This window comes from Pipra filicauda, unplaced genomic scaffold (assembly GCF_003945595.2).
Source record: "Pipra filicauda isolate LSUMZ 115617 unplaced genomic scaffold, ASM394559v2 scaffold377_size797966_pilon, whole genome shotgun sequence".
Lineage (NCBI taxonomy): Eukaryota > Metazoa > Chordata > Aves > Passeriformes > Pipridae > Pipra > Pipra filicauda.
This window is the reverse complement of record NW_024104506.1, coordinates 147,814-160,559: the sequence shown is the minus strand read 5'-3', so window position 1 is coordinate 160,559 and position 12,746 is coordinate 147,814. Positions and strand designations below refer to the sequence as shown.

The window sequence follows — 12,746 nt, the reverse complement described above, 5'->3', positions numbered from 1 at the left end:
GATAGTGCCAGAGGGGAACCCAGGATGAAATTCCTACTGCACAGCACTCAGTCTAAAATGTATCAAAGCAAACTGTGAATCAGTCATAACAACCAGATGGAAAAATAAGCCTTTTATTTCTTTAATTGCAGAAAAATTAAAATAATTTTAAAAAATAGTCACTCTTACTCTGTGCCTCATTAGACACCTGTGAAAGCTCCTCCAAAGCCCTGAGGCTCCTACCTGTTTTTAAGAGGTGTGATCATGAGACAAATGGCTCTACTTGGCAACAATCAGCCCAATTTCTCATCTTTCCATAAACACACAGCCAGAATTCCTACATGAATACAAAAATCTATTAGTTTTTCCCAGTGAGGGCAAGATATTTGGGCTTCTTATGGCAAAGCAGTAAGAGCTGCTCCACAGTACTTGAGGAAGTTCTGCTCTTGGTGCTGGAGGCCCTCCCTTCACAGGGGGATTTTCTCTCAGTCATCTCTCTTTCTCCAGGCTCCTCTTCAAGTCATTGACCCCAAAATTTAGACTAATAGCAACTGGCTCCCTCTCACATAAAATAAACAGCTCCAGTAATGATTTCCTAGCTCTTTGATGCTTTCAGGATTTTTCTACCTCTAACCAAAATCTCTGGTTCCCACAGAAGGAAGAAAAAGCCTCAGTAGGTCATTTAGGCCCTCTGACTATTGCAGGATTATCCTCTGTGGTATCCTCTAAACAACTTCAGCACCTTCAGGAAACTCCGAAAAAGTTTGTGAAACATTACTTAATATTCAGGCTAACTTTTTCTACATGTAATTCGTACTGTTTTCAGCTTCATCTGTAGCAGGAGACCTGGCAGAGCCCAGGAAAAGGGGAGCTGTTAATGGCTCTAATTCCCCCTGCAGTGCCCTTGCCCAGGCTCCCAGCTGGGGCTCACCCAGGGGCACAGCCACAGCCACCCCACACGTTCGTGCCCACCCAGATGGGCTCAGGGTGCTCAGGCTGTCTGCACAGCCCTGCCTGCACAGCCCTGCCTGCACAGCCCTCCCTCAGCTCCCAGTACTGCCTTCCCACCCCTGCCTTCCTCCTCTTCAGTCGGTTTTACACCTGATAGACTCCACATGGCACCAGGCTGAGGGATCTGTGGAAATACAGACTGGATGCAGCAGGATTTGCTGGGAATTACCCCCGTCACTCTTAGGGATTTGCTGATACCCTTTTGCATTCTTTTAGTTTCTAGTATTGGTTCCTCCAGAGCCACCATCACTTCTGTACTGCCCCAGAAACCTCCCTGGCTTGGAGGAATCTTTCTGAAAGACAGGAGCCCAGTGCTGTGCCTTGGCCAGCTCCAGTCTCAGCCCATGGAACAAGGCTGGAGCAGCTCAGCATGTCCTCCATGTGACACCTTCCCCAGCACCCCACAGAAATGTGTCCAGTGTGACAGAGGGTCCTTTAGGTTACCAAATCTGTTTGGGCTCGGGCAATGGCTAAGTTCAGATCTCCTCTGGCCCCTTGTCCTGCCCCACACAGGCCACACGAGTTCTGCAGGGGCAAAGCAGTTCACAGGTGGTCACTGTGTAACACATGCTGGGGGCAGTGGGCAGCTGTTCCAGCTCCATGTCCTGGTATTCCACACCTCATCCTTGGCACTGTGCCATGGTGGGACTGGCCTGGGCTGGCACAGTCCCAGCTCTGAGCAGATTTCTCACCTATTTGATCACCTTTGAGTAGCACTCGGGAATCAGAGGCACAGGCAGTGAGGAAACCCCTTCTGGGCAGTGCAGTGCCAGCTCAGCAGAGGCACTGAGCCACAGAATGGCCAGCTTAGCTTTTAATGACATGATTTCATTACATCCCCATTACCAACTTCTGCAGCTGCATAATTGTGTGATGAAGCAAATCAGATCCGTCACAACTTGTTTCTCGGTGGGGCTCAGGGAGGATTTCTCTGTCTCACACAGGGCAGTACAGTGGGCTCAGGGCGCAAAGGGGCTTTGCTTTCCTCCGGAGCACCAGGCACTGCCCACCCTGAGAGCAAGGCTGAGCTCTTATGTGCTGGGGCAGTTCCTGTGGAGCAAAGGATCTCCCAAGGACAGATGGAAAAGGAGCTGCACCCTCATCCCAACACACAGCCCAGCATAGGCACCTCTGCTGCTGAGCACGAGCAGGGCAGACACAGTGTCAGGGACAGGAGCACTGAAGGGGAAAATGCAAAGCCCTTGGACAGTTTGAACTAGGAAATGCATTTAGATGAAAGGAATAGTTTTGGAAGTCAATTGCACTTTAGTCTGTCATAAGACAGCCAATGACAAAAGCTGCTTCTGACCTCACTCCCCAGCTTTCTGTCTTTGGAGCAGACATTGATGTCAGCACTGAAGAGTCCTTCAAACACCAGCCCAATTCCAGTGCTGGGTTATTCCCAGATATCCAGTCTCCTGACCTACAGGGGCACAAACCCAACAAAACTTGTTGAGAGTCTACAGGGGACTGAAAGTTTCCCACTATGGCCAAACTAAACCCTACTAACTTTTCTTTCCCTCCAGCACTCTGAGATGTGCAGGCTGGGGGCCAAGTTAAACAGATACTTTCAGGCTTCTCTCAGGCTCCACTGACAGCTTTAATACCTGGCAAATTGGAGGGCAGAGCATCCATGGAATTGTCCCACATGAGTCAATAGAACTGAGCAACAAAAAGAGAGTTACAGGAATAAACAGTGAGACAAAGTTGTGGTTCAGGTGCTCAGGCCAGGGAAGAATCTATCTGCAGAGAAGCTGTGTGTGTATAGGAAGGGACAGCTGCCAAATGTATGGGATACGTAAGAAATTTCCACTCAGGTTTTTCTCTGGACAGAGAGGAAGAGCTTAGATTGTGAAAGCAGAGTGTGCTGCATTTTTGTCAGAGTTCTCAGGGTTCCTATTTCTTTTAGAATTTCTGCTTTGCTACTCCACAGGTTTGGTTTCAGTGCTTTGTGTAGGTCTGAAAGCACAGGAACAGCAGCTTTGCTCTGTAACCTCTGCCTTTGCACTGCACAGAACCCAAATTCATCCTAGACATGCAAGACACGGTGGGCTGGCTCTTACAACAGCTCAGGGCTTCTGGATTCACTTCTTAGAGACAAAGCTGGAGATGCAGACATGCAAAATAAGTGTACTGAATTTTGCACTTCTGTGATGAACTGTTGCTTATTCAGGTTTGGTTTACAGTCGTTAAAATGCAGCTTTATGCTGTGATGGGTCTGTGACTGAGGCTCGTCCCAAAGAGCTGCACTTTAAAGAGTCCTGAGCAAAGTGCAGAAGATTAAAAACCACTCTCATATTGGGATTCTTTTGAGAACCAACCCTAAGTTACCCAGGCCTCTTCCAGTGAATTGCTCAGAGGGAAAAAAACAAGGTTAGCAGAACATTATTTCTAAGGCAGCCTGTGACAGAAAGTACCTTTTTTCCTCCCCACAACACTTGCTGTTCCTCAAGGGCACCTTGTGATACAAATCCTCTCCAAGCTTCTCCTGCTTTTAACACTGAGGTTGCTCCATGTGCTGGAGGTTGCTGCTCTCCATCCCCTGTAATGAGGGAAGGCAGCAGTAGAGGAAACTGCTCCCTCCAGCAGCAGCAGCCACAGAGGAGCAGCTGGAACTCTGCACAGTGCTGCCCTTTGCCAGGGATTGGGAAGGGCTGGGCAGTGCAAGAGAGATTTAGCCCTGCACTGCAAGAGTGTGTTCAACATGCACCCTTCCTTTCAGTATCATTTTAAATTACAGTCTGTCAGAGATTACTCAGTATTTCATCCTTTATTATACTTCAGGAAAAGTCATAGCCTTCAGTTCTGCTTTCAGAAAAGTCAAATTTTTACTGACCTGTGTCAGAACAATGAGAGAGAATATTGTGGCATGTATAGGACAGGTGCCTTTATAACTAAGAGAACTGAAATGTGGTAAGATAAAAAGACAGGGCAACACAGCTCCTGGATTTACTCCTAAGGCTACTTTTAAAACACTGAGTTATTCAAAATACCTAATTCAGTTCCCTTATCCAACGAGTATGATTGTCACTGTCTTACAGGGTGCTGCAAAGGAGAGTTGAGATGATTTATATATTTACTTTTTAAAAAAAGCATTTTGACCATTAACTGCACACAGAGACCAAGGCTGATGAGACAGGGTGGATATATCCCGTGGTTTGTTCCCCACAGGAGGAGAGCTGTCAGCAGGAGCAAGGAGTCCATCCTCTCTGACCATGAGGCTGTCAAGTACCAGCCAGCAGTGCAGGTAGAAGAGGACACCATGGATTTCACACTGGAAGACTCTGTTCTGCTGCCCATGGATCCAAACCTGGAATGCCACAGCCCACCCCCAGACTACAACTCCGTCATCCACTACTCGCCCCCCCCGGTGTAACCACCCCTGGCACAGGCTGCACCTCCAGCCCTGCTGCATCCTCTCGTGTCTCCAGGCCTGCATGGAATGGAAGGGAAATCTCACTGGACAATGGTTCTGATGTGAATAGAAACATTTGAAGAGCACCTCCTCTGTTAACTTTAAAGGCCTATTGCCACACATGCAGTAAATGAACATTCTGTTCATCAGAATTGTAGGGAGGAGCTGTAACCCCCAACTCTGCCACTCCTTCCTGGCTGGGGCTGCTCACTGGCATTTGCAGATCCACAGGTTCCTTCCTTCACCTTTTACTCTGTAAGAGCCATGTCAAGGTAGTTGTGAACACAGGGTTCAAGCTACTGGCCTAGAAATTGCTTAGTCCAAGGATGGAAGGGATCAGTTATAAACAGAAGCCAAACACACCAATGCTTTGGATTTGGAGAAAAGCCAACATTGAAGCACTGTTCTTAACTTGGGATCTCGCCTCCTGTAAATATTTCTGAAATATTTTTGAAATCCAAGATACCTTTGTTACAATTTGAATTTAATAATTTCCACTGCCCACAGGAAACACTCCTGAAAACAGTATGGCCCAGAGAAAGCTGGTAGTACTCGTGCACCAGGAGGCAGGCTGGTCTTTTGGGCCATCAGGGAACACAGTGGGCTTAAATTTGCTTCCCTGGGCTTTCTCCTTGCTCAAACAGCAGTTTTTTAGCATACATGCAATAGGGAGCCTTGCTGGAGATGCATCTGTAGTGATTGCAAGGCAAATCACTGCCTTAAATATGAACCTTCTTAAGCTTAAGCAGAATTTCCCAGCTCACATGCACGTTTGTGTGAATGTGCACAAAACACTCACTGAGAGCACGAGAGTTACACACAAACACACACCCCTTGAGGCACCAGCAGGGCAGCAGCATTTCTCTGTTTCCTGTCTGCACACAGGCTGGTTACTAAAAAGAAGCTAAAAAAAAAACATTTCCTTTGGATTCTGTGGCAAACGCCCAACAGTTTGATCCTGGGAATATGAGCCCATGCTAAGCTGCAAGTCTGTGTGCCACACATTTATCCCTGGCTGCCTTGCCAAGGTAAACACTGGGATGATATTCAGTGCCCTCTGCATCTGAGCCCTTCCTGGGTTCGTGGTAATCCTGTTGCAGCAGGACTGAAGGGATCACAAATTGTGCCATGAGAGGAATTCACAGCATGTTTCCTCCAGCCCCAAAGCTGCCCGTGGGCAGGTCCCCTGCACACCCCCTGCATGTCCAGCTCCCCTGTACACCCTGCCCATGCTCACAGCCCCTTCAAAACCCAGCAGCTAATCCTTATCATTTCACCTGCTCTGTAACGATCGGAGCTGACCTTAAAATTTAGGAAGGGAAAAGTCTCCAGGTTGCAAAGAGAAAAAGCAAGGATGAGAAAGATGTTCATTGACAGTCAGAGTTGTGACCTCCTGAGTTATAAACCTGGGCTATAAATGGCTCCCTGTGCAGTTTCCTCCAAGGTCTGCACAACCCTCCCCTTTTCTTCCTTGATTTGACTTCTTCAGCAAAAAAGACTTTTTCTTCAGGAGTCAAAGTAGAGGGGGGAAATCCAACCCCTGCAAAACGATTCTGTTACCTTGGCAAAGACAGCTGAACACCCCCACAGTAGCCAGGGAGCTTTGCTGGGTGAGTGGTTACATGGGCTATGCTGAAGGAATCACAAACAAGCCTCGGGTATCAGCAAAGGGGAAAACAAGTCTCCAAAGCCCAACCCACGTTAACTGTGAACGCTCAGGCACCTGAAGGGTGGGCTCTGGGGAGCTGCTCTGCTCCTTCTCCTTGGCTTGCAGTCAGTGCAGTAAGGAAATCACCTGCAGTCCCCCAGGAGCCCCCTGCTCACAGTGCACCTGCCAGATGGGGTGGGCTCTACTTGCTTTGGGGTCATTTTGCACTGCTTTGTATTTTAGCACCTGTATATTAAGTAGAGTTGGTTGTATAAGAGAAGAAACTACTGGGAAGGAATTCATCTGATGAGCCCCAGAAAGCTCATTGGATCTGTTTCTCATCACACACTAATTATCTACAGCTCTGATCAAGTAATCAACCACTTCTTATGGAAATAATTTATTCATGAGACAAAAGGAAAAGGAGGTACAGCCAGTTCGTGTGGCTGAGCTGTTGGTGGCATCACAGTGAGGTGTTTGTTACTGCAGGGTAAGAACAAGATATTTATAAACCTTCACTTGCAAACTTTAAAATAAGCACATGTAGGGCAAAACCTGCCTGTTTGTGATGAAGAATGGGAAGCACTGCTGGGAGGACTATGTCACCTTCTCAGTCTCTGAAGGAGGAACTGTCAGGGTTTCTGGTGACCCTGCTGAGCCCAGAGGAGCGAGGAGCTTGTTTGGACCCACGTGGAACGTGGGGAGGTCCTTTGTGGCTCTCAGGAACCACATCAGCCCTTCTGCATCACCTGGAGGGTGTGACACAGAGCAGAGCATCTTTTAAAACCCTGCTTGCACTGACAGCCCCCCAGATCTGCAGGCTCCTCTGCAGTGGCAGGATCAAACACGTCTGGAGCATGACTGACGGCTGCGTTGCCCTCTGAGAACCCCGGCAGTGAAGGGACTGAACTTGGGCAGCTGTTTCCAGTGTTTATTTCAAGTGGAAGATTTTTTTTTCCTCCTTATAGTAAATGTAACAAGCAAAAGTATTGCCTGAAAAGTATTATTGAACATATGTCTTCTATTTTATTTACTAATATTTTGTTTGTCCGTTTTCTCTCCTCCCTTAATTTAATTATTGTTCTTTTCTTCCAACGATGTATATAGTGTACCCAGTAGCAACAAATATAGTGATTCATTTATATGGTAAAATGTGTAACATTTTAGTCCAAAGAGAAAGAGATACCCAGACATAACAGAGTTAAGTATTGTTACTAAACATTTCACTAACGCTTGCAGGCCAGGCTCCAGTTTACAGTGCCCCACCAGTGCCATTTCAGAGCAGTTCTCTTGGCTGGGAGTGTCTCTGCCTCTCATTTGTTCTCCACATTATTTAGTTTCAGTTAGGAAACAGGGATCTGGAGGAATTTGGCAGGTTTATCTCATTCCTGGAAGTGTCACCACGTGGCTCCTGTTTTAGGTGAGGAGTTTCCAGTGCCTCAGTTTTAACTGAAGGCTGGTGTAGCGGCCAGAGGGTCAGAAGGGGCAAGTTGTTTAAATGATGTGATGTTTATTGTTTTTTTGGACTTCTCAGGGATTCTCACTCACTCCTGTCTGCCACCTGCCTTGTCTGGGCTGGCAGAGCTCAGTGTATCTGCAGTAACATGGACCTTGGTTTCCTCTGGTGGTGCTCACTCCTGGATTTGTGCTCTTGGAACCCCAGAGAAAGAGGACAAAGGAGCTCAGAGCTCACCAGAACTGTGTTGTCTTCTCTCCAACAATCCCCTGCCACGTGGGTGCCCAAGGAGAAGTGCCTTCAGCTGCATGTTATTGTTCAGGCTGGGGTTTGGAACAGCCTGCTTTCCTGTCCCCTCTTTTCTCTATTTCATCTGCTCCTTGGGATGTGCTCTCCCAGGCCCTCTGGGTTGCTTTGCTCTGCCTTTGCAGTGAGGTCAGCTATAGGATCATTTCACTCTGCTCTTTCCCGGGTGTTCTGTGCTTGCAGAGGCTGATCTAGATAATCTAGAGTAACCTTTTTTCACATTGATTTTTTTTCAATATATAACCAAGGAAAACTAGTTTATCTTAGTTTGTCTGGAAGCCTCTGTGTGTCCTTCCCTGAATGGGAGAAGCTTTTTTTATCTACTGATTTTTCAATATTGGTGTCTGGAGCAAAATGAAGGTTGGTGATTGTGTGAATCTGATCGTTCTCTCAGTCATTTCCTCAAACAGTGAGGTTTCTTAAGGTTCTTCCAAGTCATCCTCATAGGAAGGGGGTCTTAACCAGGATGTGGGCCCACAGTATCTGCTCGGGGTATCAAGGAAGGTCAGATAAAAACCCAAAGTCTGAGTAATGGTCTCGAACGAAACCACTGAAAGCTGAAGGTGAACACATTTAGGCCTAAACTGCTCTGCTTGATGTCCCACCAACACCAACCCTGCTCCTGGTCCCCTGCCTGGCAAAGACCAAGGGTATCCCAGAGTGTCCAGGCACTCCTCTCCTTACACCTTGCTGGGATGGCAGCGGCCGTAGGACCCTGGAGCTGGCCAGTCAAGGTCTGACTGATCTCCCCAGGGATCCTCCACTGGAGCGCTGTCCTGTCTCATTTTCAGGTTGGATCTGGGATGTGGGCTGGGGACCGTGGTCCCTGTCTCCCATCAGGAGCTGTTTGCAGGGGCCAGCACCCCTAAATAGCTGCAGAACAGGGTAAAGCACTGTTGGGTTCTCCTGAATGCAGGAGTTACCTGGGATCAGGGTCGTACGCAGGGATCAACCTGGGATTTTTTTCTTGCCATACAGTGAATGGAAAACTCAGAAAGGAGCAATAATTCTTTTGTCCCTCCCTGTAAGTGTAATGGCCAAACCCTGGGATCCACTGTCCTGGGTTTACACCACATCACATCACGAAACCCAGCAGTTGTGACACAGCACCACCTCACACGAGGGAAGTGCAAGAGGAGTTTGGGCTTTGACCCTCAGAGTCAGTCTCTGTACAGGGGTTGGTTTGTTTGACATTTATTCTTTCCATATTTTGTTAAAATAGGACAGAAATCTTGCTGGGTTGGGTCATCTGGGATATGATGTGATGCCACGAGGGCTGTGGTTGCAGGAAGACCAGTGTGGGATGTGCTGAGCAGTGCCCTGTTCTCCTGCCTAATCCTCCTGTGCCACCAGAGCTGGCACATCCTTATTACTCAATTCATTTCTCCTTAGACCTTGAGTTGTCAAAGCAGCTAAAGAAAACTGGGAAAAGCCAGTAACTTGAGACTTACAGGAATAAACCAAACGTCATGTAATCCTCCAACCACAAGGAATGTTTGTCTGCCATGTTCCTGTCTGTCTGAAGAATGTATGCACTGAAAACAATGCTTTCTTATGTAGTCAAAATTGTACTGTATCTATTAACCAAAAAAATAAAAAGGATTCTATATTTATACAGCCCAGGGCTCCTTTTTGTCATCTCTTGGTTTGAAGAGCGTTGTCCTTGAAGCAGAATAAAAATAAATAATGCAACCGTTTTGAAAGGTTTTTACAAGGCATAGATCTCCTACACATTTCTACAGGGGTTCCAGAGTTAGGACAGACCTTGGCACACTGACACTGCTCAGAGGGAACTGCCCACTGCACTTCTGTGGGAGATTCAGAGACCTCAGGAAATGATGGGAGTTTGCTGGAGAAAAACACCAATGCAGCTGCTGCCAGGAGCAGTCCAGGAAACACAGACACTGCTGACCTGTTACTGTTAAAATAAAGAAATAAATGGGGCTCAGAGAGAAAATAGAATCAGAATCCTGCATTCTAAAGATGACCCACAGGCACCAAGGCATGTCAGTACATCAGTCTGTGCAGATAATCTGCACAACATGGGGGCATTTGGGGGTTGTTCACACTCAAAACTCCAGAAATCGTGTTGGATTTCTCTACCCATAATATTTTAAAAAGAACACAATTAAATAAACATTTCCCAGTGCACAGCCACGGTGATGTTATTAAATTCCCGTTTGAAGAAACTCTGCACTGCTGGAATACAGAATATTCCGTGCTCTCCTTTTGTAGTGAAGGTTTAATATTTAGAATGCCAAGGGGGAAAAAAATCTCCCCCCCCCCAATGCAAGAGCAGCAGACCTGCTACCACTCCCTCCCCAGCTGCCTGGTCTTTCTGGAACCCTATTTCCCATTCCCCTTCCCACTTTGGTGGCACAGTCGATAACAACCAGCAGAAAAGAATATGAGATCTTTGCAGATTTTTCCAGACTGATAAATACCAGTTTCTAGTTGTGGCTTAAAATAAATACTGTTATTAGAAAAAAAAAAAAGTGTTGGAGCTTCAGAGCCATTCTTCCATTAACAGTCCTAAAAGTTACCAGGCTGTGTATTTTGTTAGTCACATTAAAAACTATGGAGCACTCAAGTCACTTCAAACATTTTAGTTTCTCTTCATTCCCTGTTCCAAATAGTCCTAGAAATAAGTGTCTAAATTATACATGTCATTTGCAATGCAGCAATCTCCTTTCATCCCCATAATGAGCAAGAACATTCTTCTCTGTAAACCATGAAATGTTTTAGTTCCTTATGTAAGGCATGAGTCACTGCGATCTCCGAATGCAGAACTGCCTTTCTGGGCAAACTAATGTATTAAAGAGAGGAAACAAAATATACAAAATTAACTCTGATTTGCTTTTAGCACAAAATGTGAATTATTAATCACCTACAGCTCAAGTTACACTTGTGGAAGGTAGGCTGCTATGGCATGGCATGGAAAAGAATTTGGGGAGAAAAAGTCCAGCACTGGGAATCCAGAAATGTGAGGTTTGCTCTTAGGTCTTGGCCAGGATGTGTAACTTTTGCTGTATGTAGTGTAAAAGGTTTTTGCTTTTACAGCTGCAGCACATAGAGAGACAAGATCGTTCGGACAATCTCAGTATAAAGTATTGAAACCTGGTGGTTTGGGTGATAAAAATCCCAGGAGAAAATAGGGACTGGCAAGAGAAAGATTTAGGAGTGAGATAAGCAGATTTGGTGGTGGTGACATTAGAAAGGTGAGAGGAGAATCCAGCTAATTTCCAGTCAGGTCCTTGTTCCTTCCTCCCATAATCAGACTTATAAGGATTTATAAAGTGCAAATACTTGGAAAGAGTGGAAAGCACTTTTCAGTGCTTTGTACACAGTGAGGCCACGAGCAGCAGATAATAATTTCAGCTCAGAACCTACGCTCAGCTTTCCAGGGATCTCAGCACACATTCCAAGGCTGGAATTCCAGCTGGTTGCAGTGGCACATGGAGTATCCCCTTCCGAGTGCACTGGGATGAGCTGGCTCTGCATGGGGAGCACATGAAGCCCTACCAGGGCCATACATCCAGCCCTTGTTTTATCAGTTCTGGTGAGCCCAGTTGTTGTCACAGCCTAGTGGGTTTGAGGCATCAAAAACTGGAGAGGAGAAACTGCTCTGTTCCAAATTCTGCAAGGACTCAGGAGCCAGAACACAGGGAATCACAGCTGTGGGGATTCACTTCGTCTCCCTCCGCGTGCACTGATGCACAAAGCGAGACCAGTCTGCTCCATTCCTCACTGCACTCAGGGAGTACTTACTCCATGTCTGCACCAACCCCAAGGGCAGAGGAATGTGAGTTCTGAATACTCCTGGTCCATATTTCCTTAAGGAGCCTTTGAGACAGGGCTGGTGATCCCAAAGTAACAGGACTGAAGGGTATTTCAAAATATAAGTTGTCATAATAGCAAATACCAAATGTGATGAAACAAATTAGAAAACTTCCCATATTCTTCCTCTGTGTTTGCCACTCCTGATACTTGGTCTGAGGACGTGACCTACACCAGACCGTGGGTCTGAATCCACTTCTTCACATATGATAACAGCCAGGAAAGCAGAAATACCCCTCTGAGGTTTAAGCTGTTCACCTTTGAGGTGCCGAGATCTTTCTTCAGAGTGTGAGTTGAGCACAGAGGAGATGAAGAGGGGGTTTGTGCTGTCAGTCCCTCCCTGGCCCGGGAGCACCCGTGAGGAGCTTTAGTTGAAATGAGAAGTTACAACATGCTCTGAGAAAAAGGTAATGCAAGTAACCCAACGTAGGCAAACACAGCTGTTTGTCTTCCTTTAATGCAGGTGATCAAAGTGTGGTTTTACCTGTCCTAGAAAGGGTAGAAATAGATGCCTACTCTTGTCTAAATCCATGGTAAGGATACTACAGGATTAAGTCTCTCTCTCACATACTTTCTAGGGCAAATTGCAGCTACACAGGTGGTTTGCTCAGTTCAGTGATTTCACTCCAAGGAGGATCTGACCCATCCAAACAAAGGGAAAAAACCTCTTTCAAATATTAAGTGACATCAGGAACCTTATAAAATTCAGCGAGGACAAAACTTGCCCTCGGGAAGGACTAAACCCTCAATGCTGGGACTGACCTCAGACTGCCCAGAGCCCCAGCCCCTGCTCTGTGCAGGAGGCTTGGCTGCAGACCTCTTGAGGTCCCTTCCAGCCTGAAATATCCAACAGCCAAGTCTGACTCGTTGTTTCACCCTCCTGCTTGCCCATGCAGTGAAATCCCCACCCAGGCTGCCCTTTCCAAATGTCAGTGCCCAGTTAGCGAGGGGGTCAGGGACTCACCTGGAGCCTCGGCTCAGCTCTGAGAATGATGGAAGGTCTGCTAATAGCTAATGATTTTTTGTCTGCATCAAAACAAAAGATGTAACAACACTGCCCTCACATCCAAAAGTGAAACAAAACAAATGGCATT

General features: G+C 46.7%; 1 protein-coding gene across 1 annotated transcript in view; it reads left to right on the top strand.

Moving 5' to 3' along the window:
• Positions 1-9,432, top strand: part of LOC113997171 (vascular endothelial growth factor receptor kdr-like) — a 131,973-nt gene extending 122,541 nt beyond the window's left edge. Inside the window, exon 30 of the mRNA XM_027738810.2 lies at positions 4,162-9,432. Within this exon, the coding sequence (XP_027594611.1) occupies positions 4,162-4,366 (205 nt within the window). The 3' untranslated portion in view covers positions 4,367-9,432. The remainder of the gene's footprint in view (positions 1-4,161) is intronic.
• The last annotated feature ends 3,314 nt before the right edge of the window (positions 9,433-12,746 follow it).